The following is a 15,036-nucleotide window of genomic DNA, read 5'->3' on the forward strand; positions in this document are numbered from 1 at the left end:
AGGATGGACTCTCTAACTGGTCTGAAACATCATTCACTTCACATAGATATGTCTCTTTTCTGACAATTTCAATAGTGTCTGGTTGGGGTTTGATCAATGTAGACCGATAGCAGATGTAGACCTAGGCATTGAGGTTAATAGTTCATTATATATCAATTAATGAGTCAAGTCAAGGTCAATTCCGGGGTCATCCCAATACTGTTTGTGCAAACCTTTCCAACAACAAAAAAATCTTATAGCGTTCGTCTTTCTAAATTCAGCGCATAAATTATAACATCTTTATGGAGGGATCACCTTTAAGTGGTATTTCAACTTAGGGGAAGTGAAAACACGAGGAACTAACGGGCCTAGTCCGAAAAACAGTCCCAGACCTCTTTATTCCTCCTCCACCAAACTTTACAGTTGGCACTATGTATTGGGGCAGGTAGCGTTCTTCTGGCATCTGTAAAACACAGATTTGTCCATCAGACTGCCAGATGGTGAAGTGTGATTCATCACTCCAGAGAACCCGTTCCCACTGTTCCAGAGTTTCAATCGCGGTGAGCTTTACAGCACTCCATCCGACGCTTGACATTGCGCATGGTGATCTTAGCCTTGTGTGCGGTTGCTCGGCCATGGAAACTCATTTCATGAAGCTCCCGACTAAGTAGTTTGGAACTCGATAGTGAGTGTTGCAACCGAGGACAAACCATTTTTATGCACAATGTCCTTCAGCACTCGGCAGTCCCGTTCTGTGAGCTTGTGTGGTCTACCACTTCTCGACTGAGCCGTTGTTGCTCCTAGAAATTTCCACTTCACAATAACAGCACTTACAGTTGACCGGGGGAAGCTCTAGCAGGGCAGAAATTTGACGAAACGGAGTTGTTGGAAAGGTGGGATCCTGTGACGGTGCCACGTTGAAAGTCACTGAGCTCTTCAGTAAGGCCATTCTACTGCCAATGATTGTCTATGGAGATTGCATGTCTGTGTGCTCGATTTTATACACCTGTCAGCAACGGGTGTGGCTGAAATAGCCAAACCACTCATTCGAAAGGGGTCTACATACTGTTGTGTATATAGTGTAGCTCCTGTCTTCATAGTGACTGTACGTAGCTACCTCCTCCTGTCTTCATAGCGACTGTACGTAGCCCCGTCTTCATAGCGACTGTACGTAGCTACCGCCCCCTGTCTTCATAGTGACTGTACGTAGCTACCTCCTCCTGTCTTCATAGTGACTGTACGTAGCTACCTCCTCCTGTCTTCATAGTGACTGTACGTAGCTACCTCCTCCTGTCTTCATAGCGACTAGTGACTGTACGTAGCCCCGTCTTCATAGCGACTGTACGTAGCTACCGCCCCCTGTCTTCATAGTGACTGTACGTAGCTACCTCCTCCTGTCTTCATAGTGACTGTACGTAGCTAACTCCTCCTGTCTTCATAGTGACTGTACGTTGCTACCTCCTCCTGTCTTCATAGCGACTGTACGTAGATGCCTCAAAAACTACACTACCGATCAGCCACTGCACTTCTGTCCACTCAAAAACGTTGTCACTAGGCACCAAAACAGAAGAAAACAGACTGAAACAGGGGACTACCCGAATTGTCCAATCAGAAAAACTTGTCTCCGTTGCAAAAACGTTTTGCTACGCGTGCACTAATGAATAGTACTGATAGGGTTCGACATTGAAACAAGGTTTGTTTTTATTCATCATTATTAGTGCTGCTAACTAATTTAATACTTTATTTTTTACACTGCCTGCCCCCCCCCCCCCCCCACCCCACCCCACCCCACACACATTTTAGCATAGGAGTTTAACTAGCTGTCATGGATTATAGTGCAAAACATTACAATGAACAAACAGACCTGGAAACCATTCTAAGACACTCTTATAATACTGTAAGGCAAGAGACAGACAGACATGAACGCGACACACACACAACAAACCAACTACTGTTAAGGCTGTGTCATTATTGGTTGTGTAAATACACACGTCGAAATTCTTCACGAGGATCCTGTCGATTTTAAAAATGAGTCCAATCCAAGACCGGGTCGTTTTCTAAAGTATATCTAGATGACTTCAGCCCTGAAAGACAGCTTTTCTCAACATGTTTTCATCTGACTCTAGACCCAATACGGGATCTAATTCAAGTTACTACGTGATAAATCAGGGTTAAAACAGTCTATGTGAAACTATATACAAGAAGATTTTCTATCTAATGTTGCAGTGTGCAATATGACAAGAATCCATGTTCCTTCCTGTACAGTAGAGAATACTGACTTTAGATGAGGTGAATCCATGTTCCTTCCTGTACAGTAGAGAATACTGACTTCAGAGGTAAGATATACTTAGTGCAGGGTCAGGAGCTCCACTCCCTCAGTGAAGTCAGGTGTGTGTGTTCCTCTTCTTTCTCAAGTTGTCCCCATGTGTGTGTGTCTGTGTGTGCGTGTGTGTGTGTATATATAACCAGAGGAATCTCTACCTAGAAGGCACTTGGCTGCGAGGCACAGCTAGCCAAGCAGGCCCGTGGATGAGGTAGTCTGGGCAGGTGCGTGTGTACAGGTGTGTGTGTGTACAGGTGTGCGTGGACAGGTGTGTGTAGACAAAGGGACGTGGGGGGGGGGGGTGTTAGTGTGACGTGTCATATCATACAGCTACGGGATAGAAGTAGAAATGAGAGGACGCCGAATCGGTCAGAGAAGGGGTCAGAGAAGGGGAGTGACAGCATCGATCAGAGAAGGGGTCAGAGCGGGGGTGTGACAGCATCGATCAGAGAAGGGGTCAGAGACGGGGTGTGACAGCATCGATCAGAGAAGGGGTCAGAGCGGGGGAGTGACAGCATCGATCAGAGAAGGGGTCAGAGACGGGGTGTGACAGCATCGATCAGAGAAGGGGTCAGAGCGGGGGAGTGACAGCATCGATCAGAGAAGGGGTCAGAGCGGGGGTGTGACAGCATCGATCAGAGAAGGGGTCAGAGCGGGGGTGTGACAGCATCGATCAGAGAAGGGGTCAGAGATCATTGATCAGAGAAGGGGTCAGAGAAGGGGTCAGAGAAGGGGAGTGACCGCATCGATCAGAGAAGGGGTTAGAGCGGGGGTCAGAGAAGGGGTATGATAGCATCGATCAGAGAAGGGGTCAGAGAAGGGGTCAGAGAAGGGGTGTGAGATCATTGATCAGAGAAGGGGTGTGACAGCATCGATCAGAGAAGGGGTCAGAGAAGGGGTGTGAGATCATTGATCAGAGAAGGGGTCAGAGAAGGGGTCAGAGAAGGGGTATGATAGCATCGATCAGAGAAGGGGTTAGAGCGGGGTCAGAGAAGGGGTATGATAGCATCGATCAGAGAAGGGGTCAGAGAAGGGGTATGATAGCATCGATCAGAGAAGGGGTCAGAGAAGGGGTATGATAGCATCGATCAGAGAAGGGGTTAGAGCGGGGTCAGAGAAGGGGTATGATAGCATCGATCAGAGAAGGCTCGACAACTGACTCTTCGGATGCATCCCACTCTATTCCTTATAAAAGGCCGCTGGTACAAAGTAGTGCACTATATATATATGGAAGTTATTTCCATTTGGAAAGCAGCCTTTACTCTCCTCCTCCTGATATCGGACTTCTGCTTGGTTGTGCTGCCCTCTGGTGGCCAGAATGGTGGAGGGGGGTGTAGTGGAGGGGGGGTGTATTGGAGGGGGGTGTAGTCGAGGGGGGTGTAGTCGAGGGGGGTGTAGTCGAGGGGGGTGTAGTCGAGGGGGGTGTAGTCGAGGGGGGTGTAGTCGAGGGGGGTGTAGTCGAGGGGGGTGTAGTCGAGGGGGGTGTGGTCGAGGGGGGTGCGGTCGAGGGGGGTGCAGTCGAGGGGGGTGCAGTGGAGGGGGATGCAGTGGAGGGGGATGCAGTGGAGGGGGATGCAGTGGAGGGGGATGCAGTGGAGGGGGATGCAGTGGAGGGGGATGCAGTGGAGGGGGGTGTAGTGGAGGGGGGTGTAGTGGAGTGTGGTCGAGGGGGGTGTAGTGGAGGGGGGTGTAGTGGAGGGGGGTGTAGTGGAGGGGGGGGTGTGGTCGAGGGGGGTGTGGTCGAGGGGGGTGTAGTCGAGGGGGGTGTAGTCGAGGGGGGTGTAGTCGAGGGGGGTGTAGTCGAGGGGGGTGTAGTCGAGGGGGGTGTAGTCGAGGGGGTGTGGTCGAGGGGGGGTGTGGTCGAGGGGGGGTGTGGTCGAGGGGGGGGTGTGGTCGAGGGGGGGTGTGGTCGAGGGGGGGTGTGGTCGAGGGGGGGTGTGGTCGAGGGGGGGTGTGGTCGAGGGGGGGTGTGGTCGAGGGGGGGGTGGTCGAGGGGGGGGTGGTCGAGGGGGGGGTGGTCGAGGGGGGGTGTGGTCGAGGGGGGTGTGGTCGAGGGGGGGTGTGGTCGAGGGGGGTGTGGCCGAGGGGGGTGTGGTCGAGGGGGGTGTGGTCGAGGGGGTGTGGTCGAGGGGGGTGTGGTCGAGGGGGGTGTGGTCGAGGGGGGTGTGGTCGAGGGGGGTGTGGTCGAGGGGGGTGTGGTCGAGGGGGGTGTGGTCGAGGGGGGTGTGGTCGAGGGGGGTGTGGTCGAGGGGGGTGTGGTCGAGGGGGGTGTAGTCGAGGGGGGTGTAGTCGAGGGGGGTGTAGTCGAGGGGGGTGTAGTCGAGGGGGATGTGGTGGAGAGTTGAGAGGGGAGTCATCTCAGCAACAGTGCATGCGTGGCGGGTTGAGCTCGGGAGGCACTTCTGGTTCAGGCTGCAGAGACAGGATGCTGTCGGAGAGCTTCCTGTTGGGAATCTCTAGAGGCATCTGGTGACCAGAAGACAGAATAGGAAGTTAACAGGCAAGTCATGATTAGTGCTTCAGGTGGTGTGGAATATACCAAATGACTTACCAGTATTAGAAGGGTATAATCAAGCAATAAGGCCCGGTAAATTGCCAATATACCACGGCTAAGGGCTGTTCTTAAGCACGACGCAACGCTGAGTCCCTGGATACAGCCGTGGTATATTGAGCATATATACCACAAACCACAAAGGTGCCTCATTGCTATTATAAACTGGTAACCAATGTAATTAGAGCAGTAAAAATAAATGTTTTGTCATACCCGTGGTATACGGTCTGATATACTACAGCTGTCAGCCAATCAGCATTCAGGGCTCGAACCACCCCGTTTATAACGACGATTAAAATACTACATATGTAGAGCTTTCAGAAAGTATTCATACTCCTGGACTTATTCCACATTTTGTTGTGTTACAGCCTGAATTAAAAATGGAATAACAAAAAAAAGAATCTCACCCATCTACACACAATACCCCATTATGACAAAGTCAACACATGTTTTTAGAAATGTTAGCAAATGTATTTAAAATTAAATAAAGATATATAATTTCAAAAAGTATTCACACCCCACTGAATACTTTGTAAAAGCACATTGGGTTTGTCTGACTCAGCTTCGCACATCTGGGTTTGGGGATTTTCTCCCATTCTTCCTTGCAGATTTTCTCAACTTCTCATAAATTAGATGGGGAGCGGAGGTGAACAGCAATCTTCAAGTCTTTCCACACATTTTCAATGGGATTCAATTCTGGGCTTCAAGGCTGGACCACTCAAGGACGTTCACATTCTTGTTCTGAAGCCATTGCAACATTGCTTTGGCTGTATGCTTCGGGTCATTGTCCTGTTGGAACGTAACTCTTTGCCCTAATCTAAAGTAGTTTGCACTCTGAAGCAGGTTCTCAATAAGGATTTGCCTCTATTCATTGTTCCCTCTATCAGTTGCTGATGCTGGAAGGCATCCCCATAGCATGATGCTGCCACCACCGTGCTTCACGGTAGGAATAGTGTCAGACGGGTGATGAGCTGTGCCTGGTTTCTCCAGACATAGCGCTTTGCATTCGGGCCAAAGAGTAAAATGTTTCTCTCCACAGACCACAGAATATTTTACCTTCTGAGTCTTTCACATGCTTTTGCTCGCCTCCCTGATCAAGGTGCTGCTCGCCTCCCTGATCAAGGTGCTGCTCGCCTCCCTGATCCAAGGTGCTGCTCGCCTCCCTGATCAAGGTGCTGCTCGCCTCCCTGATCAAGGTGCTGCTCGCCTCCCTGATCAAGGTGCTGCTCGCCTCCCTGATCAAGGTGCTGCTCGCCTCCCTGATCAAGGTGCTGCTCGCCTCCCTGATCAAGGTGCTGCTCGCCTCCCTGATCCAAGGTGCTGCTCGCCTCCCTGATCCAAGGTGCTGCTCGCCTCCCTGATCAAGGTGCTGCTCGCCTCCCTGATCAAGGTGCTGCTCGCCTCCCTGATCAAGGTGCTGCTCGCCTCCCTGATCCAAGGTGCTGCTCGCCTCCCTGATCAAGGTGCTGCTCGCCTCCCTGATCAGCCTCCCTGATCAAGGTGCTGCTCGCCTCCCTGATCCAAGGTGCTGCTTGCCCGGTTGCTCAGTTTGGTTGGACAGCTCTATGCAGTCTGGGTAGATTCACATTTTTTTTTTTCTTCATGGAGACCACTGTGCTCTTAGAAAAACTTTCAACACTAGTAATTGTTTTACAACCTTCCTCAGACACATGCCTCATCACAACTCTTATCTCAGAGATCTACAGACAGTTCCTTGGACTTAATGGTATAGTTAACATGCACTGTCAACTGTGGGACTTTATATAGACGGGTTTGTTTCTTTCTAAATCATGTCCGAACAGTTGAATTGGCCAATCAAGTTGTAGTGACATCTCAAGGAGGATCAAAAGGATATTGGATGCACCTGAGCTCAATTTGGAGTGTCATAGCAAAAAGGTGTGAATACTTATGGAAATGAGATATTTCTGTATTTCATTTTCAATAAAAATGAGCTAAAAACAAGTTCACTGTGTTTTTTCACTTTGTGTATAGATGGGTGAGACAAAAACAATAAACAAATGAATGAATTTAATCCATTTTGAATTCAGACTGTCACAATAAAATGTGGAATAAGTCAAGGGGAATACATCTTGAAGCCCCTGTACATATTGTACACTATTACAACGGTATTACAGTTATCGGAAATAGGGAGGGAAGCTATAGGAACACATTAAAACAATATTATAGGAAACTAATATGAAACACAGAAAATAGGTCATTTTTAACATGCACACTAAAATACCAGGGGGGGGGGGGGGGGGGGGCACTAAAATGGAATCCCAGATATAAATGTGCTCAGAAAGTATTCACACCCCTCGACTTTTATAACAGCTTTTCTTATGTTACAAAGCCAGATTAAACTGGATTTAAATTATCATCTTTTTGATCCACAAATAATGCTCTTTAAGGTCAAAGTGGAATATTTATTTTTCAAGATTTTAATTAAAATAAAAAAAACGAATATATCTGGATTAGATAAGTATTCAACCCCTTGAGTCAATACATGTTAGAGTCACCTTTGGCGGCGATTACAGCTGTGAGTGTTGTTGGGTAAAGTCGACCTGAATTGTAAGATATTTGCTTTTTATTCTTTAAAATAATTCTTCAAGCTCGGTCAAGTTGGTTGTTGATCATTGCTAGACAGCCATTTTTCAAGTCTTGCCATAGATTTTCAAGCTGATTTAAGTCAAAACGGTAACTAGGCCACTCGGGAACATTCAACGTCGTCTTGGTGAGCAACTCCAGTGTTAACAGAGCATTCGAAAAGTTACAGTATTCAGACCCGTTGACTGTTTCCACGTTACAGCCTTATTTTAAAAATGGATTAAATTAATACAAATTCTCAGCAATCTACACACAATATCCCATAATGACATCACAATACCCCATAATGACATCACAATACCCCATAATGACATCACAACACCCCATAATGACATCACAATACCCCATAATGACATCACAATACCCCATAATGACATCACAATACCCCATAATGACATCACAATACCCCATAATGCCATCACAATACCCCATAATGACAAAGCGAAAACCGTTTTTTTTAGACGTTTCTGCTCATTTATTGACATAGGTATTCAGACCCGTTGCTATGAGACTTGAAATTGAGCTCAGATGCATCCTGTTTCCATTGATCATCCTTGAGATCTTTCTACAACTTGATTGGAGTCCACCTGGTGGTAAATTCAATTGATTGGACATGATTTGGAAAGGCACACAGCTGTCTGTATAAGGTCCCAACAGTTGACAGTGGGTGTCAGAGCAAAGCCATGAGGTCGAAGGAATTGTCTGTAGAGCCCCGAGACAAGATTGTGTCAAGGAACATTATGTAAATTAGATATTTCAGTTTAATAAATTAGCAAAACATTTTTAAAAACCTGTCTTTGCTTTTATCATTATGGGATATTGTGTGTAGATTGATGAGGGAAAAATACTATTTAATCCTTGTGTTTTAGTAGTTGTCCTGCTGAAAGGTGAATTCATCTCCCAGTGTCTCGTGGAAAGCAGACAACCAGGTTTTTTTTATTTATTATTATTTTTTTTTAAATACACTGAGTGGACAAATCTTTAGGAACACCTGCTTTTCCCATGACACAGACTGACCAGGTGAATCCAGGTGAAAGCTATGATCCCTTATTGATGTCACTTGTTAAATCCACTTCAAATCAGTGTAGATGAAGGGGAGGATGACAGGTTAAAGAATCATTTTTAAGTATTGAGACAATTGAGAAATGGATTGTGTGGTGGTAGTAGGAGCCAAAACATTAGGAACACCATGACATAGATTGACCAGGTGAAAGCTATGATCCCTTATTGATGTTAATTTCTTGTTAAATCCACTTCAATCAGTGTAGATGAAGGGGAGGAGAAGAAGGATGTTTAAGCCTTGAGACATGAATGTTGTATGTGTGTCATTCAGAAGGTGAATGGTCAAGACAAAATATTAAAAGTGCCTTTGAACTGGGTAGTAGGTGCCAGGCGCAACGGTTTGTGTCAAGAACTGCAACACTGCTGGGTTTTTTTCACACTCAACAGTTTCCCCGTGTGTATCCAGAATGATCCACCACACAAAGGACATCCAGCCAACTTGATACAACTGTGGGGAAACATCGGAGTCAACATGGACCCAGCAATCCCTGTGGAAACGCTTTCAACACCTCGTAGTGTCCATGCCCCCGACGAAGTCGGGCTGTTCTCAGGGCGAAAGGGGAAGGTGTTCCTAATGTTTTGTCCACACAGTGTAGGTCGCAGGTCAACAAAATTAGCGCCGTATAGTTTAATAGCACAGGGAGGATTCCTACTCACCTTTGCTAGAATGTCGTCCACTAGTTTTAGAAAGCACTCCTCCACATTAAAGTTATCCTTGGCACTAGCCTCGCAGAAACGCATCCCAGATATCCTGGAGGTAAACTGGGAACCCGAGAGACATGATAATACCAAGGTCAAAATCAATTATAAAATCATAGAATTATGAGTCAACTAATATTATTTTGAGATCATGTACAGTACTGTGATGTATATTAGTACTGTGACGTATATTAGTACTATGATGTATATTAGTACTGTGATGTATATTAGTACTGTGACGTATATTAGTACTATGATGTATATTAGTACTGTGGTGTATATTAGTACTGTGGTGTATATTAGTACTGTGGTGTATATTAGTACTGTGGTGTATATTAGTACTGTGATGTATATTTGTACAGTACAGTGATGTACAGTACTGTGGTGTACATTAGTACTGTGGTGTATATTAGTACTGTGGTGTATATTAGTACTGTGATGTATATTAGTACTGTGGTGTGTATTAGTACTGTGATGTTTATTAGTACTGTGACGTATATTAGTACTGTGTACAATAATGTGATGTATATTAGTACTGTGATGTACAGTACTGTGATGTATATTAGTACTGTGATGTACAGTACTGTGATGTATATTAGTACTGATGTACATTAGTACTGTGATGTATATTAGTACTGTGACGTATATTAGTACTGTGACGTATATTAGTACTGTGATGTATATTAGTACTGTGACGTATATTAGTACTGTGACGTATATTAGTACTGTGACGTACAATACTGTGGTGTATATTAGTACTGTGATGTATATTAGTACTGTGATGTATATTAGTACTGTGATGTACATTAGTACTGTGACGTACATTAGTACAGTGACGTACATTAGTACTGTGGCGTATATTAGTACTGTGGCGTATATTAGTACTGTGATGTACATTAGTACTGTGATGCTCTACACAATAATCTGTTAAATGCATCAGTGAAGATTAGAAGTAAAGAAAACCCTGACTTGGGGAAATTTCTTCTCTGAGGAGGTTTTTCCCGTCGACTGATTGTAGATCAGTATTAGACTCACCCTCTCCGCAGTCTGTTTAGTGATGATGCGGTCCGTCTCACAGTCCAGCTTGTTCCCCACCAGCAGCAGCTCTGCCTCTTCTGAAGCATACTGGCCAATGACAGAGAGGAGAGAGATGAGATGTATGTACTGTGTACTACTCCCTTCACAGAAGCTCTAATCAGAATAGAAAGAGCATCCCGGAGTTGACCTCTTCACTGTTGACGTTGAGACTGGTGTTTTGAGGGTACTATTTAATGAAGCTGCCAGTTGAGGACTTGTGAGGCGTCTGTTTCTCAAACTAGACACTCTAATGTACTTGTCCTCTTGCTCAGTTGTGCACCGGGGCCTCCCAGTCTTCTTTCTATTCTGGTTAGAGCCACTTTGCACTGTTCTGTGAAGGGAGTAGTACACAACGTTGTACGAGATCTTCAGTTTCTTGGCAATTTCTCGCATGGAATAGCCTTAATTTCTCAGAACAAGAATAGACTGATGAGTTTCAGAAAGAAAGTTATTTGTTTCTGGACATTTTGAGTCTGTAATCGAACCCACAAATGCTGATGCTCCAGATACTCAAATAGTCTAAAGAAGGACAGTTTTATTGCTTCTTTAATCAGAACAGTTTTCAGCTGTGCCAACATAATTTCCAAAGGGTTTTCTAATGATCAATTAGCCCTTTAAAATGATAAACTTGGATTAGCTAAGACAACGTGTCATTGGAACACAGGAGTGATGGTTGCTGATAATGGGCCTCTGTTTACCTATGTAGATATTCCATTTATTTTTTTTAATCAGCCGTTTCCAGCTACAACAGTCATTTACAACATTGACAATGTCTACACTGTATTTCTGATCAATTTGATGTTATTATAACGAACAATTTTTTTTTCTCTTTTCTTTTCAAAAACAAGGCCATTTTCTAAAGTGACCCCAAACTTTTGAACGGCAGTGTATATAACTGTAGTAACAGAGAGGAGAAGAGAGGTAATGTGGCCCATCCCAGTGGTGTTCCGGGCTGGTCCTTTGTGCCCTAGTACTACATAATGACTTCTGTTATCAATGATAATCCACGATGATGTAAGGTAATGTATTGATAATATCCTTTTTTACCTTGTCGATCATCTTCATCCACTTGGGAAGGTCGTCAAACGTTTCCTGCTTGGTGATGTCATAGACCAGTACTATTCCTTTGGCCCCGCGGTAGTAGGCTGAGGTTATACTGTTGAACCTCTCCTGACCAGCTGTATCCCTGGAGGTACAGGACACATCACTTATCAGACAGGATCCATGAGTTAGAGACAGGACACACATCAGACTGGATCTATGAGTTATAGACAGGACACATCACATATAAGACTGGATCCATGAGTTATAGACAGGACAGATCACATATCAGACTGGATCTATGAGTTAGAGACAGGACAGATCACATATCAGACTGGATCTATGAGTTAGAGACAGGACAGATCACATATCAGACTGGATCTATGAGTTAAAGACAGGACACACATCATCACATATCAGACTGGATCTATGAGTTAGAGACAGGACACACATCATCACATATCAGACTGGATCTATGAGTTAGAGACAGGACACACATCAGACTGGATCTATGAGTTAGAGACAGGACACACATCAGACTGGATCTATGAGTTAGAGACAGGACACACATCACACATCAGACCGGAGCTATGAGTTAGGGCCATGAGGTTTTCCAGACCAAGTCACCTGACAAAATAAGGCCCTAGTTAAAGCTAATAACATGTGTTAGTCAGGGAAAACTAGGCCCTAGTTAAAGCTAATAACATGGGTTGGTCAGGGAAAACTAGGCCCTAGTTAAAACTAATAACATGGGTTGGTCAGGGAAAACTAGGCCCTAATTAAAGCTAATAACAAACAAAGAAATTGCTGTGAATGTGAATTAATTTCCATATACAAATCTAGCCAACTATGGTGCAGAGGTAAACAGACCGTCAGTCAATCCGCCCGCCAGTCAGTCAGTCAGTCAGTCAGTCAGTCAGTCAGTCAGTCAGTCAGTCAGTGCGCCAGCCAGCCAGTCAGTGCGCCAGCCAGCCAGTCAGTGCGCCAGCCAGCCAGTCAGTGCGCCAGCCAGCCAGTCAGTGCGCCAGCCAGCCAGTCAGTCCGCCAGCCAGCCAGCCAGCCAGCCCGCCAGCCAGCCAGTCAGTCCGCCAGCCAGTCCGCCAGCCAGCCAGTCCGCCAGCCAGCCAGTCAGCCAGCCAGCCAGTCAGTCCGCCAGCCAGTCAGTGCGCCAGCCAGTCAGTCAGTGCGCCAGCCAGTCAGTTCGCCAGCCAGTCAGTCAGTCCGCCAGCCAGTCAGTCAGTGCGCCAGCCAGTCAGTCAGTGCGCCAGCCAGTCAGTCAGTGCGCCAGCCAGTCAGTGCGCCAGCCAGTCCGCCAGTCAGTCAGTGCGCCAGCCAGTCAGTCAGTGCGCCAGCCAGTCAGTCAGTGCGCCAGCCAGTCAGTCAGTGCGCCAGCCAGTCAGTCAGTGCGCCAGCCAGTCAGTCCGCCAGCCAGTCAGTGCGCCAGCCAGTCAGTCAGTGCGCCAGCCAGTCAGTCAGTGCGCCAGCCAGTCAGTGCGCCAGCCAGTCCGCCAGCCTGCCAGTCAGTGCGCCAGCCAGCCAGTCAGTGCGCCAGCCAGTCAGTCAGTGCGCCAGCCAGTCAGTGCGCCAGCCAGTCAGTCCGCTAGCCAGTCCGCCAGTCAGTCCGCCAGCCAGTCAGTCAGTGTATGAGCAGCAGTAGAGAAGCAGAAGTGACAGAGCAGGGTTAGATGTTGCCTCCCATGAAGTGGTTAGGGCTGACTGACAGGCCAAGAGAGAGGTTCGGGCTGACAGACAGGCCAAGAGAGAGGTTCGGGCTGACAGACAGGCCAAGAGAGAGGTTCGGGCTGACAGACAGGCCAAGAGAGAGGTTCGGGCTGACAGACAGGCCAAGAGAGAGGTTAGGGCTGACAGACAGGCCAAGAGAGAGGTTAGGGCTGACAGACAGGCCAAGAGAGAGGTTAGGGCTGACAGACAGGCCAAGAGAGAGGTTAGGGCTGACAGACAGGCCAAGAGAGAGGTTAGGGTTGACAGACAGGCCAAGAGAGAGGTTAGGGTTGACAGACAGGCCAAGAGAGAGGTTAGGGTTGACAGACAGGCCAAGAGAGAGGTTAGGGCTGACAGAAAGGCCAAGAGAGAGGTTAGGGCTGACAGAAAGGCCAAGAGAGAGGTTAGGGCTGACAGACAGGCCAAGAGAGAGGTTAGGGCTGACAGACAGGCCAAGAGAGAGGTTAGGGTTGACAGACAGGCCAAGAGAGAGGTTAGGGTTGACAGAAAGGCCAAGAGAGAGGTTAGGGCTGACAGAAAGGCCAAGAGAGAGGTTAGGGCTGACAGACAGGCCAAGAGAGAGGTTAGGGTTGACAGACAGGCCAAGAGAGAGGTTAGGGTTGACAGAAAGGCCAAGAGAGAGGTTAGGGCTGACAGAAAGGCCAAGAGAGAGGTTAGGGCTGACAGACAGGCCAAGAGAGAGGTTAGGGTTGACTGACACAGTGACGGAGCCTCAGCCAAGAACAGGTGGTGAGAGACATGATGACACCAGCCAGTACGCAGACAGTCATCCTGAACCGACGGGGGATGGGTGGAGGTAGGGACACGAGAGATTGGGAGGGTAGTAGTGGGACGAGGTCGGTAAAACAGAACAAATTGTGTTATCAGTGAAGGTTATGCACACATTTCAGCCCAGGTAGCAGTCACACACTCATCCTACATGGCAACATCAGCATGTGTAGCTACAGTATCTGTGGTGTCATGTAGCTGTAGCATGAAAAGGTCAGCTACTCTGTGCAGCGGAAGGTAGCTGAACAACACAGAACGGTCGATTCCTGTCGACTGAAGTATCACTTAATGTTGTATGTCAGGGGTCATCAAACTACATTCAGCAGGTAGCCTAGTGGTTAGAGGGGAGGGGCGGCAGCGTAGCCTAGTGGTTAGAGGGGAGGGGCGGCAGCGTAGCCTAGTGGTTAGAGGGGAGGGGTGGCAGCATAGCCTAGTGGTTAGAGGGGAGGGGCGGCAGCGTAGCCTAGTGGTTAGAGGGGAGGGGCGGCAGCGTAGCCTAGTGGTTAGAGGGGATGGGCGGCAGCGTAGTCTAGTGGTTAGAGGGGAGGGGCGGCAGCGTAGCCTAGTGGTTAGAGGGGAGGGGTGGCAGCATAGCCTAGTGGTTAGAGGGGAGGGGCGGCAGCGTAGCCTAGTGGTTAGAGGGGAGGGGCGGCAGCGTAGCCTAGTGGTTAGAGGGGATGGGCGGCAGCGTAGCCTAGTGGTTAGAGGGGATGGGCGGCAGCGTAGCCTAGTGGTTAGAGGGGATGGGCGGCAACGTAGCCTAGTGGTTACGTTGGGCCGGTAACCGAAAGGTTGCAAGATCGAATCAACGAGCTGACAAGGTAAAAAAATCTGTTGTTCCACCCCTGAACAAGGCAGTTTAACCCACTGTTCCTAGGCCGTCATTGAAAATAAGAATTTGTTCAAATTATAAGAATTTGTTCTTAAATTACTTGTCTCGTTAAATAAAAAGGTAAAGTAAAAAAAGATTTTACTGAGGAAATCAGTCAATTAAAATAAATAAATGAGACCCTAATCTATGGATTTCACATGACTGGGAATAGACACCAGTTGATCACAAATACCTTGTCACGGTATATCTGTAAAATCAAAGTGCCATCAATAAAAATGCAACTGTATTGATTGTCTTTGCTTATGCCTACCCCCCCCCACCACCACCACCACGGGGCAGTCTGTTCAGACCGCTCGC

General features: G+C 47.3%; 2 protein-coding genes across 2 annotated transcripts in view; both read right to left on the reverse strand.

Moving 5' to 3' along the window:
• Window positions 1–710: 710 nt before the first annotated feature.
• On the reverse strand, window positions 711–4,659 carry LOC139386800 (uncharacterized). The gene is made up of 2 exons (XM_071132606.1): window positions 3,565–4,659; window positions 711–779 (listed from the first exon to the last, which is right to left on the reverse strand). Exons 1-2 carry the CDS (start codon window positions 4,657–4,659, stop codon window positions 711–713), a joined length of 1,164 nt encoding a protein of 387 aa, XP_070988707.1.
• LOC139387225 (ras-related protein Rab-12-like) overlaps window positions 4,553–15,036 on the reverse strand; it is a 19,642-nt gene continuing 9,158 nt past the window's right edge. Inside the window, exons 3-6 of the mRNA XM_071133322.1 lie at window positions 11,343–11,481; window positions 10,254–10,343; window positions 9,177–9,281; window positions 4,553–4,768 (exon numbers count right to left, since the gene is read on the reverse strand). Of these exons, the coding sequence (XP_070989423.1) occupies window positions 4,661–4,768; window positions 9,177–9,281; window positions 10,254–10,343; window positions 11,343–11,481 (442 nt within the window). The 3' untranslated portion in view covers window positions 4,553–4,660. The remainder of the gene's footprint in view (window positions 4,769–9,176; window positions 9,282–10,253; window positions 10,344–11,342; window positions 11,482–15,036) is intronic.

This window comes from Oncorhynchus clarkii, chromosome 28 (genome assembly GCF_045791955.1).
Source record: "Oncorhynchus clarkii lewisi isolate Uvic-CL-2024 chromosome 28, UVic_Ocla_1.0, whole genome shotgun sequence".
NCBI classification, from domain to species: Eukaryota; Metazoa; Chordata; class Actinopteri; order Salmoniformes; family Salmonidae; genus Oncorhynchus; species Oncorhynchus clarkii.